General features: G+C 46.4%; 1 protein-coding gene across 2 annotated transcripts in view; it reads right to left on the reverse strand.

The window, feature by feature from the left end:
- CCDC77 (coiled-coil domain containing 77) overlaps positions 1 to 15,942 on the reverse strand; it is a 203,437-nt gene that overhangs the window by 146,532 nt on the left and 40,963 nt on the right. For both annotated transcript variants that reach the window (XM_069228128.1, XM_069228129.1), the window contains one exon: positions 3,374 to 3,516. In XM_069228128.1, the coding sequence (XP_069084229.1) occupies positions 3,374 to 3,516 (143 nt within the window). The remainder of the gene's footprint in view (positions 1 to 3,373; positions 3,517 to 15,942) is intronic.

Below are 15,942 nucleotides of genomic sequence, written 5' to 3' on the forward strand. Positions count from 1 at the left end.
TCCAAATCAGTAACAATGCCAAAATTGCATACAGACCCCCTAACCCCCATTCCGCCATCTGCAAAAAGATAGCCAATTTTATCTCTCCTCAGTCATTGACTCCAGACACTATGTCCTCAATTTCCAACTCAACAAACAAAACAACTGGAACTTCACCAATCTCCTGGACACCCTTAATATCATAGGACTCAAGCAACTGGTCACCAGCCCTACGCACAATGCAGGCCACACCCTGAACCCCATTTTTACTACCAGTGACAGGATAAAATTCTCCCACACGACGGAGCTAAAATGGACCGACCCCCACATCTTACAAGCACACCTGAACCATCCTCCACACAACCCGCTCTCCCACAAATCACCGAGACCCAATGGGCCGCTGTACGCAATACCAACAGACCCAACCGCACCAGCAGCATGGAGCAAGACGCCCGCAACTTCTCCGACTGGATCCACAATTGCGCAGACAAAATCACCCCCATGAGAAACGCCAACAGAAGATCCAAAAATCCCATCAGCTGGTTCCCACCCAAACTCCACTCCACTCCACCCAAGAGAGAATGGAAAGAACTAGAAAGACGATGGTGCGCTAGCAACAACCCGTCCGACCCCGCCACCTTCAAAGATGCCCTTAATAATTATAATACCACCTCAGGGAAGCAAAAAAGGATGCCCTGACCAACCGCATCGAGAAGTTAACCAACCGCACCAAGCTGCTTTTCAGCATAGTGAGAGAGTTCTCCTGCCCTGCAGCCAAGTTCAACACAATCCAATCCTCCCAGTCCCTCTGCGAGTCTTTTGCAGACTACTTCCACGACAAAATAGCCGCCATCTACAGCTACTCTGCCCTACTCCCCAAACCACCAGCCTCAATCACCTTCTAACTCCTACTGATACAACCCACAGCCATGTGGTCACCGACTGGAAGATGCAAACAACTCGGGAAACATCCGCCTTCATGAGCGCAACCCACTCCGGATCACCCAACGACCCATGCCCCCATTACTTCTTCAACCTACGACAAAGTGTGCTCAGCAGCACCTTCACCTCCATCCTCAACGCCTCCATCACAACAGCCACCATTCCTGACGCCTGGAAGCACACATATGTAAAACTACTCCTGAAAAACACGTCCGCCGACCCCAGCCCACGCAAGAACTACCGCCCAATCTTGCTGCTTGGAAGAGTCATCAACCAAGAGCTCTTCGAACACCTAGAAGAACATAATGTACTGGACGCCTCCCAAGCAGGTTTCGGTGCCAATCACAGTTCCAAGACTGCCCTGGTCACCGCATTTGACGACATCAGAGCCCTCCTCGACCGCAGAGAGAAAACAGCCCTAATTCTCCTTGACCTCTCAGCGGCTTTCGACACCCACCAAATCCTCATCACCAGCCTCCACCACCTTGGTATTCAGAGCAACACCCTCCACGCCTTCCTCACAGAACGCACCCAAAGAGTCCATCTGCCTCCCTATACATTGGGACCCAAGAACATTATCAGCGGCATCGCCCAGGGGTCATGTCTCCGCCCCACCCTTTTCAACACCTACATGACACCACTGGCAGACATTTTATGCAGCCACTGACTCAACATTATCTCATACGCTGACGACACAACTCATTTTCTCACTTTCTGAAGACCAACATTGAAGAGTGCATGAGATCCAACTGCCTGAAACTGAAAACAGACAAGACAGAAGTGATCATTTTCGGAAACAATACATCCCCCCTGGGACACCTGGTGGCCCGTCGCTCTCGAGTAAGCCCTGACCCAGACAGATAACGCCTGCAACCTTGGCATCATCATCGATAACAGACTCCCCTTCAACCATCAGATAAATACAGTTGCCGCCGCCACCTGCTTCCTCACCATCCCCAAGCTGCGAAAGATTTTCAGATCGATCACCATAGACATCAGAAGAATGGTGACCAAGGCCCTCATTACCAGCAGACTGGACTACAGAAATGCACTCTACGTCGGAGTCACCACCCAACTCCTCCATCGCCTCCGAACTATACATAACTATGCAGCAGGACTCATCCTGGATCTTCCCAGATGCACCAGCATCACCCCGCACCTCAAAAGCCTACACTGAATGCCTGTGCAGAAGTGATGCAAATTGGCCCTCACACAAGTCCCACGAGTCTGCTGAAGCCGCAGCGGAGGCCGCTCCTTCTCATACCTCACGGCTAAGACCTGGAACGACCTCCCCCTCCAACTGTGAACCACTCACTCCTCCCCAGGTTTCAGAAAGAGGCTCAAAGACCTGGTTCTTCAGCAACGAGAGACCACCAACACCCTTAGCGCCTGGATACCCCTCGGGGTGATACGCCGCACTCTACAAATGCCAAATAATAGTAAGAATGGGAAAGCAGTAATAGGTAACTTCTGTCCATATGGAATTTTAGAAATACAAGATACCTGAAGTGATTTACAGAAAGCATCAGACCACAATACTGCATCATGGGAAGATAAGCCGGACTTACAGCTTCCTTTAGAAAGGCAGTAATAATGATTGCAAAGAAGGTTTCACAAAGTACTTTCACCAGTCTGTGTTTAAAGGTTTCTAAAGCAATTTAGCAAGATTCGCAGTTTATTATGAAACTATGTGGTTCAGACATTAGGACGTGGCCAGTAATAAGGAAGAAAGTAGATAAAGACACAGTAAACAATGGACAGACAGTGAGATATAAACTATGTTAAATATTTGCCAGTATAACCGTTATCAGGATTAGAAAACTAACGCTGGCATTCAAGATATTAGTATTTGTTAACAGTGATCCAACTGAATGGCAACAAGCCAGCAACAGAAAGTGACACAGTAAATAATAGTATTATCATGTACATTACAATACGATTTGGATTAATTAGACAATCACAACAAAGTAACAGAATGTGATCAAGTAAAATACAGCAAGACTTACAACACCTAATGTTTATTACAGAATGATGGAATGTAGCTCAGAATAAAAAAGTATTTCAGTACCACTTAGCAATTGTACAAATTACAAAAAATGCTAACAGGCATGGTAGAAGATAGCGGGCCAAGTTACTATCATTAGCTTTGATATGGTAAATGCAGTTTGGAGAAAAAATCATTAGGGTGTCCATGAGGGCTGTGTCAATATGGGATCATTAGGATAGACAATGACTAAACAAATGAGTTTGACTTAGATTTAATGTATGTGAATGTAATTTATGCTGAGCCACTAAAGGTCTAGCATGAATCTGGCATATGGTCTCACCCAGCCTCTTCATTACAGTCATACCTTGCTTCAAAGATAGTGGTGTTTTGTTAACTCAAACCTATTTCCGCACAAGACTGAACAGAACGTCTAGCTGCACAAACATTGAAAAATTATTTTCTTACCTAATTTTTAGCCTGTCATTTTCAGAGTAGAGACGGAGGACATGTTCCCTCTCCTGGAACAAGAAAACTTGCATGTCACTTAGGGCTGATTGTAGCTCAGCAATCTCCTCTTCTCGTTGACGCATTTCCCACTGCAACTTATGCTGTGAAGTAAGAAAATGGGAAAGATGAAGTAGGTCTTAGAGGATGTTCACCCAATCTGCCCACCATAGTGGGTGAAAATCACCTGTGATTTTAATTTGTGTAATAAAAAAGGTAGATGTCTGTTAGAAATGGGGTTTCTGGTTGGCTAGGGTGTGCACTTAAGCCAGGCAGAACCCACCCACTCTAGTCAGGGCAAGAGAGTTGCACGTCCAAGATAACCCCTGCTCACCCCCTTGGTAGCTTGGCACGAGCAGTCAGGCCTAACCCAGAGGCAATATGTAAAGCGTTTGTACAACACACACAGCACAAGTGACACAATATATACTCCACAAAGTAAACACAACACTGAGCTACGTAAAAATAAACTGTATTGCACAAAACATAATTAGACCAAACATTAAATGTCAGAAATACTCTGCTACCTTAGCAGTTGTCAGAACGTTACAGGTTACTAATACTGTGCAAGAATAAGCAGTGGTTGCATTAGAACACGTAAGTACTCAGGATTCTGCAACATACAGTAGTCAGGAATCACACTAAAGAAATGCACTTGTCATAGAAATATCATAAATGCCCACATCAGGAACATTATAAAACCATATGGCAAGTAATCAAAACACATAACAGAATGTCCGCCCCTAAAAGGCAATCCAGCACGTATATGGTGCAAAAAGACAAAGGCTAACATAATTAATCTCCCACGTCCATACTAGGACAACTGAAGTCTTGTGCTCTTTGACAGTACCTGATTTTATGCTGCCAAGGCACATCTAGTGCCGTGATGTGGACACGTTGGGGCCCTTGGCACTCCTTGGGCAAAACAGGGGCGGTGGTGTTGATCCTGGGGGAACGAGAGCGGTACTCACCCCCTCGGTATTTAGGTCGGGACCCCTCCTGGGATCCACAATCCCTCTGGCTCCCCTTCTGGGCCACGGAGGGCTCCCACTCTGCTCATACATAGGCTTACCGGATGCGGCGTGCTAGTCCTCTTCAGCCCTTTCCTGGGCCGTGACGGTGATAACAGCACCAAAGCAGGTGGCGGCGTGTGCCCCGGGTGCACTTCACCCCGTGGGCACGGTTGGACCGCGCTCGCTCCTTTCTTTCCTTTGGAGGTGCCCCGGGGGCACTTAATGAAGCGCAAGGGCGAAGCGCTCATTAGAGACAACACTCGGGCTGTGGCGGTGATTCCTGATCTTGGCCAGCACTTTTCAGTGCGCTTCGCCCGGGTTTTCAGTGGTCAGTTTTTTTAGGGGACCTTTCCTTTCCTGGCATGTGTCTAACTTAACCCAACCTCCTTGGTAGTTTTTATCATAAACTGGAAGGGGCACACTGGGGAATATTTCATCCAATCTGCCACACAGAAGGAAAAGAAGGCCAGTAGAGGGTCAAGGGCAGAGCGAGGCACATATCTGCCAGGGAGCCCACTACCCCAAACTATCACTCTTTGTAGCTTGACCAAACTATCCCTTATGTCCAAGTGTGCTTTCACAGAAACAAGGGATGGAAATCAGGGCTAAAACTACTGCTGTACTCCCCCAGGGTAGCTGGAATGCAAGTGGAGGCCATAGGCAAGGAATGCATCATGCCAGGAAGCCCGGTTCCGCACTCATATTGCTGCTTGACCAAAAATCAGCCCTGGTGTCCAGGGGCATTTCAAATCTCCCACATTTAATAGATGGGTAATGGAGCCCCCATCTTCTCCCACTTTCCAAAAGAACAGGTTACAAAAGCATTCCTGTTCAGGGTCAGAAGTATCACAATCTCCAATCATCTTTCCAGGAAGGCACAATTGCCCTCTTGAAAGGAATTCTGTAGGAAGCTGGCTCTGTATATACTATATCAAAATGAGATAGTGTGCACAGCGTCCAGGGGTTCCCCAGAGGCTTAACAGAGGCTAAAGTAGATAATACTAATGCTCTCTTTTGTGATAGTGTGGTTGAGCAGTTAGGCTTATCAGAGGTTAGTGCAAAGCATTTGTTGTACACACCCAGACAATAGAAGAAGCACACACTCCATGATTAACTCCAGGCCAATGGTTTTAATATAGGAAAAATATATTTTCTTTATTTATTTTTAGAACCGCAAGAGATTCAAGTTGCAGGCAAGTACTTCAATGGATGCGTATTTCACGCATGTATCAACAGTAAAACAGTGAAATCGATACGTTATACGCTTTTTGAATTATTGCCAATCTGTTTTAAAAATGGGCACAGTGCAATTTTCCTGCAGAAATAGTTCTTCGGGGGGGGGGGGGGAACATTAGACTGTTTCACAGTAAAGTCCAACACTTACAGTTTCAGTCTCCTGGTTTTAGGAAGTCCACTGGTTGGGGTTCACGCTAACCCCAAACACCCACCACCAGCAACAGAGGGTGCAGAGGTCAAAGATGAGCAAATTTTACATGGGCTCCTATGGAGACAGGGGGTACTTGGAATCAGGTCTGCCAGCGACTCGGAGAGCAGAGCAGGGGGGATTAGAGGAGGGCTGGAGTGGCCACAAGTGGGCACCAAACACCCCCCCCCAGTGGTACGGGGCGGCCGGGTGCAGGGTGCTAACAGGATGTGAGGTTTCCAATGCTGGCATATGAGGGCACCCCGGGGATCACTCAGAGGCTGCAGTCGAGGTCTAGGGAGGTGTCTCGGGCACACCACCGGTTGGATAGGGAGGAGTGCAGCCTGCTGAACGTGGCTGCACCAGGTGTCAGTTTCTCCAAGGCCTGGGGGCTGTGGGTGCAGTGGGTCCTTTGGCGTCGGATATCTTTGTCAGGAGCTTTCGCAGTCAGGGGGTCCTCTGGATTCCCTCCGCAGGTGTCGCCGTGGAGGAGTCACCCCAGGGTGGGCACTCACTCAGAATTGCCTGGGGGTCCTCTCTAGCTGGTTGAGCAACCTGGACATGGGCAGTGGTTAGAACTCACGCATTCGGATGCAAGGTGCGAGTCCTTAGTTGTTGGTTTCTTCTTGGACAGGCCAGCTGTCTACTGGAGTTCTTGGTCCTTTTGGGTGCAGGGCAGTCCTCTGGAACTTGGCAGAGGTCGCTGGTCCCGCTGGATGCGTCGCTGTTCTTTTGCAGGTTCTTTGAAGCAGGATACAGGCCAGTAGGGCTGGGGCTAAATCAGTTGTTGTCTTCCTTCTCTGCTGGGGGTTTCAACATAGCAGTCCTTCTCGTTAGGTCGCCAGGAATCTGGTGAGCTGGTTTCAGGAAGGTTCTTAAATCCTAGATTTAGGGGTGTTTTAGGGGTCAGAGGGCAGTAGCCAATGGCTACTGTCGCCGAGGGTGGCTACACCATCCTTGTGCCCACTCACTTTGGAAAGGGGGACACAATTCTATTCAGACTGGTCCCAGTCCTCCAAACCAAGACATAGGATTCTGCAGGGAGGGGGTCACCTCAGCTCTGGACACCTTAGGGGTGGTCCTTGCTGGGGTGGTCACACATCCATGTTTTCCTTAGTTTTCCCGGCAGACATTCCGCCTAAAGTGGGGCTTTGACCGGGGGTGGCAGCTCCACTAGCTGCAGTGCCCTGGGGCACTGTAATCCAAGGCTTGAGCCATTGAGGCTTACTGCCAGGTGTTACAGTTCTTGTAGGGGGGAGTTGTGAAGCACCTCCACCCAGGACAGGCTTTGTTTCTGACCACAGAGTGCAGAAAGGTACTCACCCCATGTGGTCAGAAACCTGTCAAAGTTTCAGGCTGGCACAGACCGGTCAGTCCTACACTAGCAGTTTGGCTTACATACAGGGGGCATCTCGAAGATGCCCTCTGTGTCCATTTTTAAATAAATCTCACACTGGTATTAGTGTGGGTTTATTGTGCTGAGAAGTTTGATACCAACTATTCAGTGAAGCCATTATGGAGCTGTGGAGTTCGTAATGGCAAACTCCCAGACCATATACTCAATATGGCTACACTGCATTTACAATGTCTAAGAATGGAGTTGGACACTGTAGGGGCATATTGCTCATGCAGCTGTTCCCTCACCTGTGGTATAGTGCACCCTGCCTTTGGGCTGTAAGGCCTGCTAGAGAGGTGACTTACCTATGCCACAGGTTTGTGGGCATGGTGCCCTGAGAGTGGTGCCATGTCGACTTTATTTTTCTCCCCACCAGCACACACAGGCTGCAAGGCAGTGTACATGTGCGGTGTGAGGGGTCCCCTAGGGTGGCATAATACATGCTGCAGCCCTTAGAGACCTTCACTGGCCACAGGACCCTTGGTACCATGTGTACCTTTCACAAGGGACTTAACTGTGTTCCAGGGTTTTGACAATCGTGGAAAGAAAGGTACCGTTTTTGGGAACAAACACTGGCGCAGGGGCCTGGTTAGCAGGATCCCAGCACAGTTTCAATCAAAGTTGGCATCAGCACTGGGCAAAAAGTGGGAGGTAACCATGCCAAGAGTGGCATTTTCCTACAAATTATGTTTGGAGATTACTGTTCAGTTCAATACCTCAGCAGGATTCCCTTTAGGTGAGCATCGTAAGGGGACATAAGCGGGATGCTGCTCACCCAATTTGTAAAACTGGGGGGCATAAAATGCTGTCAACACCAAGGATCATTTTGGCCAAAGTGAAAACAAAAAAACCAAGCAGAGTGCTGGACATTCTCACACAAGGCTTTTCTCACAAGAATGTACCCACTTTTGCATTTTAGGTTCCCCTGGGGAGCACAGAGGGTGCTATCAACAACCTGTACCTTTAGGTGGCCCACTACGTTTAAGAGATAATTTAGTTTCTAATAGTATGGAATGACAGAACATGTGTATCACTGTCTAATGCCAGGCTCCCTTGTGCTCCCTATGCTGCTCTCATATAGATCACTATAAAACTGGCTTGTAAAGCAGCCAGCAAACTCTACCATCTCCAAATATTGTTGACATATATTTTAGATTTCACTGCTTATGGCAAATGTCCCACTATCCAACATTTGGACATCTACCAATAGAAACATTATCTTGTATCTATGGGTAGGCACATTGAACAGCACAGTAAAAGGCCAACCCTGCAGCCATGTGATGTCACCATGCACTGCACATAGTGGCAATGGCAGTAGTATGTGAGCTTCAGGGCAACCATTGAGAACCCTAGCAACAGGGGAATCCAGGGACTTGGGGCATTAATGGATGCCACAAAATTTTATTAGAAAGAATGCCTTGCAACGACCAAAACTATGCCTAAAAATCAATCTCCCAGTTTCAATGGGGGTGACTAATCTATTTTGGCCCAGGCTCTGGAAGCACCGAGGGCACGCTTATGTTACATTTAGGCAACCAAATAGATGTTGATATGAACACATTCCACTGACTCGTATTAAGGAACAACTAAGAAACATATTAGTTAAGCACTCGAAAATTAGAGAGGTGCTGGCAATTTAACGTTAGTTACATAGGTGTATTAAACTTTGCAGCCCGACAACACTGGTTTTGCCTTGTGACCTTAAAACATTATTCCATGTATCTAGGAGCTGTGCATCTTTTTCAATGCAAAGTTGCAGTAAGGGGGAGAGAAGGCATAGGCTTGCATGCTCGCAAGGTAAAAAAGGAAGGATCTTCACAGTACTGAACTCATTAGACATTTCTATGTGCCCACCACTGGATCTGCACCCTTGGAAGAGTGTTTTGAGAAAGGGTTAGTTTACATTCAGTATCACCGTGGCAGGACTCTTTTCTTCTACTCTTCTTGATAGTGATATGGTTTTCTGTGTTCATGTGTTTTCAGTTTTGTACAATACCAATAAAAATTATTTTAGAAACAAAATTGCCTTGCAGTTTCCATGGGATTGGCAGCCCTATTTGGGCCCATTTTTTGCTCCCAGGTATTGTTGAAAACTAGAAAGGCAAGGTAATACAGTGTGTAGTTACCTTGCTTGATCAAAAATAATTTTCTTACACAGAATGCCAGACAACTGTCAAAACTATATCTGAAAAAGGAATTTCCTCAGTTTCATGGGGGGGAGGGGGCTGGCGACTGTGGCATTTGGATCTACGGTCAGCTTTCATCCAGGAAACCCTTATAATGCCAGACATTTCTGAAAAATTGAAATGGGACACCAGGGTGGCGTGGCCTGTGTGGATCTCATTTTTCCACAACTTCTGGCAAAAGTCCTAAATCCAATATTCCCATACTTCTCCTTATAAAAACAGAGTCACACATAGGCCTGTTTTTGTTGTTGGGTTCCATGGCTTTACTACAATAGCAAGAGGAGCATTAAAGGTAATGTCTCCCCTCCCCAAGAGACTCCACTGCGTCCTTGTGACACTCATCGGGGACGCTGTGAGTCTTGACAGCCCATAGAGGGCAGTCATCAGACAAGTGACGTGCACTGGCCGCGCCGTCATTTGCTGCACGGGACGGGCACCTCATTTTGAATTGAGACACTCACCCCTTGTGCTAGAGTTCTAGGTGCCTGGAAGACCGGACGCCCATCACCAGGTTTCAGTATTGTGCATTTAAAGGCGGCTGATGCCCAGAATGGTCTGTACCTTTCCTGCTGACAAGCAGGTTCCTTGCCTCACATCCACGGCGACTGCGCACGGCACGCTGAATACCTGGCCACTGCAGGGCAGGCCTATTCACTCGGTAGGTGTTTTCCCTAGTGACAGAGAGGGAGTTTTGGCCCCAGATGGGGCACAATTGGCAAGCCCTCAGCTCAGACGCATGGGTGTTGCAAACCTTTCAGATTGAATTCTATGGTTCCCCAATTCAGCCATACAGGCCTCAGCCGATGGTTTCTCCCCCCACCCCCACAAGACCAGTGGGTCCTGGTGGAGCGGGAAGTGCAAGATCTGTTCAGAAAAGAAGCTATAGTCTGTGCATCCTTACACCCTCAGGGATTGCTCAGCAATCTGTTCATTGTGGACAAGCGAGATGGCAGGCAGCATTCTATATTAACCTACTAGAATTCAATGGTTGGTTGTTATACCGCCATTTCATCTCCTTCGCGACTTGCTCCGTCAGGATGATTGGATGGCGTGCCTCAACCTGCAGGACACCTACCTGACAATTCCTATATTTCCACCACACTGCCATTTCCTTCAGTTTCAATGGAACAGTGTGGTTTACAAGTTCAAAGTCCTGTCTTATGGACTTTCTTCCTCTTCTTGGTGTTTCACCCAGGGGATGAAACCAGTGGAAGAGCATCTCCAAGCTCGCGAATGTCATCTAATTATATATCTGGATGATTGGCTTTTCATGGACCAGTGCCCGGCCTGACTGACAGATCATCTTCAGTACATGATTTCTCTTGGAGAGCCTGGGTTTCCTTATCAACACAAAAAAATCAAGCTTGACCCTGTCCAGACAACTCGTCTTTCTGGGTTTCCTCATCAATTCGGTGGAGAGGACTCTGAGCTTGCCCTCTTCAAAAGATAGCCAAGGTATGCAAGGAATTGCAGAAGGTAGTCTCCGGGTCCTCAAGTTCGTCGAGGCAGGTTGCTAGGATAGTTGGACTCCTTGCGTCATCCATACAGGCAATTTTTCCGGGTCCGTTGCACTACAAGGCCCTCCAAAGACTCAAGGCCTCCCATCTTCATAAAGGCCGTCAATACTCTGAACATATTCCCCTCATACTTGAGATCAAAGCAGAGATGAATTGGTGGTTAGCACGCATGGAGGCCTGGAACGGGTGGGCCATCTTAGGTTCCGACCCAGATCGCAGCAGCTATGGCTGGGGTGCTCGGTACAGAGTCAGTCACAGGTGGGAAATGGTCCACTCGCACACAATCCCTTCACATAAACTGCTTCGAGCTGATGGCAGGCTCATTCGAAGACAAGGTGAACACCAGTGCCCCCTTAAGATTAACAACTGGCCAGCAGTCAGATACACAAATAATTTTGGGAAGGGGGGAGGGTGTGCCCAGGTCCACAATTCTGGCGCAGCTGGCCAAGGAGTTTTGGGAGTATTGCTTGGCCCAAATATCTCAGCCACGGCACAGTATCTTCCTGGGTCAACCAGATTGTAGACTAGTGTTCCCGAGAATGGCCCGACACGAGTTGTGGCAACTGGACCCAGCCGCATTCAACTTTCTCAACCTTTCTCAGTGGACCCGCCTGCTTTTTATCTAGACCACCAACTTTCCCGCTACTTCAGCTGGAAACCCAATCCGCAAGCAAAGGCAACGGACGCATTCCTTCAGGACTGGTCAAGAGAGAAAGGGTATACGTTCCCACCATTTTCAATGATCTCGAGACTGACAACGCACCTATGCACACAGAAGGCGCAAGTGGTGGTGATCTCTCCACTTTGGAAGTCTGGTTTCCAGTTCTTCAGAACTTTCGTGGGATTCGCCAATCCTTCTCCCCGCCATCCAGATATTCTTTAGAATCCGCAAGGTCAGAGACACCCCTTGGTCCTTCAGGGTCATCTGCCTTAAATGGCTTGGAGGGTTACAGGGAGAGATGGAGAGTGCCGGGACTATCGCAGGAGGCTGAACGCCTCTTGGCCTCAGCTTGGAGAGAAGGTACCTCTAAGAGATATCGATCAGCATGGATCAGGTGGGCACGTTGGTGTCTTCAGTATGAAGAAGATCCCATGGGGTGCGATGTTGTCCCCATCTTAAACTTTTTAGCATCTTTAGCCACACAAGGATTAACATATCATATGGTCAACTCATACAGATTTGTGATTTCAGCGGGACACTGCCCAATTCAGGGATCTGTGGCGGGAGAACACCTACTAATTCGTCTCTCTTTACCCCCGGAACCTAAATACTCCAAGTTATGGGATGTCAACCTTGTTTTGAATCTTTGCTTATCCTGACAGAGAAATTAATATCTATCACGCAAAGAATTGTCAGCGAAGTTGGCAATGCTGTTATGTCTAATTTCTTGCCAGAGAGTCTCTGATGTCAGGGCTCAGGATGTGTTTAATAGGGTTTTTCATCTCAAGGAGTCACCTTTTTTTGTTTTGTTTTTTAATCTTCTGGCGGACTAAGACTCTAGATCAATTTCTTACCCAGCTTTTGACAAGGTTATAAAGTTATGCGTGGTCCTTTATCATAGGGCATACAAGAGTATGATGGAGGAGTTTCGACCTCAGGGAGAGCAGTAGCTCCTCATCTCTTTAGGAAAAACGGTCAAGGTAGTATCACCTCCCACCACTGCCCAATGAGTCAGGTGGGTAATGCAGGAGGTTGGAATAAATGTGTCTTTGTTTGGGGCCCTCTGGGTCAGGGGAGCTATGGCCTCAAAAGATTTTCCCTTGGGGGGCCAGATTGGAAGACCTCATCAATGTGGCTGATTGGTCGTCAGATTCCATGTTTAAATAGTTTTACTTCAAAACAGTAGTGGACATGGCATCTTTGGTAGTCAATAAGCTTTAAACAAGCATAATCCTCGCCTCTGGTACATAGAATGTAAAGTTTCCTAGCGATCGTGAAGAAAAGTTTCAATTCTATTAAGGACACTGAGACAACGATTATTTTCTCACCCATGAATGTCATCTGTATTTTCCCAACCTGGCATTCTGGCTCAGTCAATGAAGTCATAGGAGTAAGTATGCTGGTTCTTGCAAAATCTTGTCTTCGTGTAAAGGATGCTTTCCTTATGTCGTCTTCGGTAGATTTCGAGGTTTGACTCATATGGCATTGTTGATGTTTTTATCATTGCAGTTCTAACAGAAGTTCTTTGTCAGGGAAGTCTGTACTGGAATGGTTATCTGATTTATTTTCTCTCTTGTGATGTTGGTATTGATTCCAACAAGACGGATTAATGTTCTAGGAAGTTCTCGGATGCCTAAAGAATGAGGAAGTCTGGTCATGGAGAATATGTTTTATGGACACTGTTGGGTACACTTGATTGGTTCCTGAGTTTTTGTAGGTTTTTTTCCCCCAGGGAATGAAGTGTATTACTCTAAAGCAGCGGTCTTCAAAGTGTGGGTCACGACCCCAAGGGGGGGAAGTGAAGTCAATCAAAGGGGGGGGGTCGCACTTCCCAGGTCGCACTTCTGCTGCCTGGAACTGCCTTGAACTAGAATCCAGAACTTTTGCTCTTTGTTTTGGATTACAGAGAGTGGCATCTCAAGGGGCTCTCTGATTGGAGAATATTGGAAAATCATGAAACGTCATTGACGACTGTCCTCCAATCAGAGAGACTGCAGGATGAAAACCAGGAAGTGCCGGGAACTGGGGCCATAAATAAGAATCTGTGCAATGCTTTGTAGAGTGGAAATATTTTTTGCCCCCGCTGCCTTGCACTCCGTCCTGCTGCCTTTCCTGAACTTCATCCCTGCAGAACTGGTAATTAGCACACCTCTCCTCCACGATCTAACCTGGGCCTTCAGGCTCCTCGCCACCATTGTCACACCCCAGGGCCCAGCACTGCTATTCTGGAACCTGCTGCATGCTCCAGTTGCTCACCACGGGAGCCACAGACACCACTCACCTCTCTGGAGCTGGAGGTCTATATAAACAGGGCACACGTGCTGCGATTCAGGGGGAAACACTGACAAAGTGAGTGTGTTCGCTTTTAGCTTCTGATTGCAGCAGTTAGGTGCTAACAACTTTCTAAATTGCTAACGTCCCCATTTGATGCACTCTGAAAGTGCATTTGTTTGCAGCATAATACAAATCGTCACATACTTAAATGTAATTGAAACAGGGTGGAAAATTATTCTTATTTTGTCACGAAGGTCTTTTGTGTCATTATTCATGCACTTCTAAATTGTTCTCCACGCACAATTCTTGAAGCAGAGCTAATCCCCCAGAGGGAGTCAAAACCAAATATTTTATTTCTCATTTGAAGATGTGCTTCTTAAATATTTCAGTGAGTCCTAGTAAGACACCTCCATATTACACATATAATCAGAGTAGACACCTTCTTCCAGCTCTTTACCAACGCTTTCTCCAGTTCTGAACTTTTGTGTAGTCACCTAATGAATTCTGGGTGTTGTAGTCTTGATTTGCCTTTAATGAACTAACGACTACCACACCTCAAACCAATGATTTGTAGGTGAAAAGTTGAGGACAGGAGACAATGTCCGTAATGACCTGGAGTGAGGTGATCACCCTTTATGAACTGTAGATTATTGTTCTTCTGGGCTGTTTCCTAATTCAAAGAGTTTCTTCAACAGGCCCATATGTGCGGGCACAGAATAAACCGCAAGCTAGAGACCATTTTAAATATATTTGAGATGCTCAGAATAAGAGAGACGCACCTTTTATTTAAACAAGAAGTACTTCTGCTGGGTGTAACACTGATTATTTTACATAAACTATTTTAGTGTGGGTATAAGAAAGGAGAGTGGTAATACAGTGGTGCTCCAAGCAAGTCAAAAGGAACATTTGATGATGAATGACATTGTACAAAGGATCTGTCATTGTTTAATGTGTCACATAAAGTGCATCTCGTAGCCACTTAATTTGGTTCTTTATTGCCACCTAATTCCTGTGGTCTCTTAGTTCTGAAATATGGAAATGTGATTCTAAACCAGCAGTCTTCAAAGTGTGGGTTGCGACCCCCGGGGGGCGTGAAGTCAATCAAAGGTGATATATTCCCTGATCAATAAATAAATTTAAAAAAGTAGAATCACTCAGTAACGTCTGCATATCACCCTGAGGGGGAAACTAGCTTGCAAATGCACTGACTATGACCCAGCAAAAGGGGTAAGTGTACAAATTATTCAGTGATGCAAATCATCAATCCTGTGCTGCCTCTTTAACCAAAAACTTTGAATGAATTTTGATGCCGAACTAATGCTGGAGAGATCAGATATGTTCAAACATGTGTTACCAAATGTGAGACTCATCAGAAGTCAAGCATCAGTCATAAGAGCCACCATGGACCTAGTGACTAAACAATTAAAATGTCATTTGAAAGGGAAACTTTCTCTCATTCTCTCTTTCACCCTCTCCCTTTCTCGCTCTCTCTCATTACAATCCCACTAATTAGACTGTGACGTGCAACATATTAGGTTGCTAAGTGGTTGTTGATTTTTTTTTTATTTTTTTTTTAGGTACTCTATATAGGTTTTTAGAGGCTGACTGTTGGCAGCTGGATGTTGGATGATATGTTGGATGATGTGTTAGAGTAAGTGCTCTCATCTGGGTTGTTGAGTGCTGGATGGTATTTTATAAGGTGGTAGGTTGTAAAATGCTAGTTCTTTGGATGTTTGTGGCAAGGTATATTTGCTATTTTTAGGATTGTAGGATGCTTGCCTTTAGATAGGAGCAAAACTTTGGGTTGTTAGGTGCAGGTGTTGGGTTTTGGTTACGGATTGTGAATACCAGTGTGTTAAGCACTGGTTAATATTTTGTTGTGTTGGTTCTTGCATTGGTATTTGCTGCTTTATGTGTACTGATGCTGACAACTGCATTTTTCTTTATTGAATGTGCTGATTTTTATTGCAGAGTTCATAGGTGATGTTTTTTCGGGTCACTAGGTGCAGGCCCTTGCGTTGTTTGGTGCCATAGTATGATGTTTAAAGTGAAAACATCTG

This window comes from Pleurodeles waltl, chromosome 4_1 (genome assembly GCF_031143425.1).
Source record: "Pleurodeles waltl isolate 20211129_DDA chromosome 4_1, aPleWal1.hap1.20221129, whole genome shotgun sequence".
NCBI lineage: Eukaryota > Metazoa > Chordata > Amphibia > Caudata > Salamandridae > Pleurodeles > Pleurodeles waltl.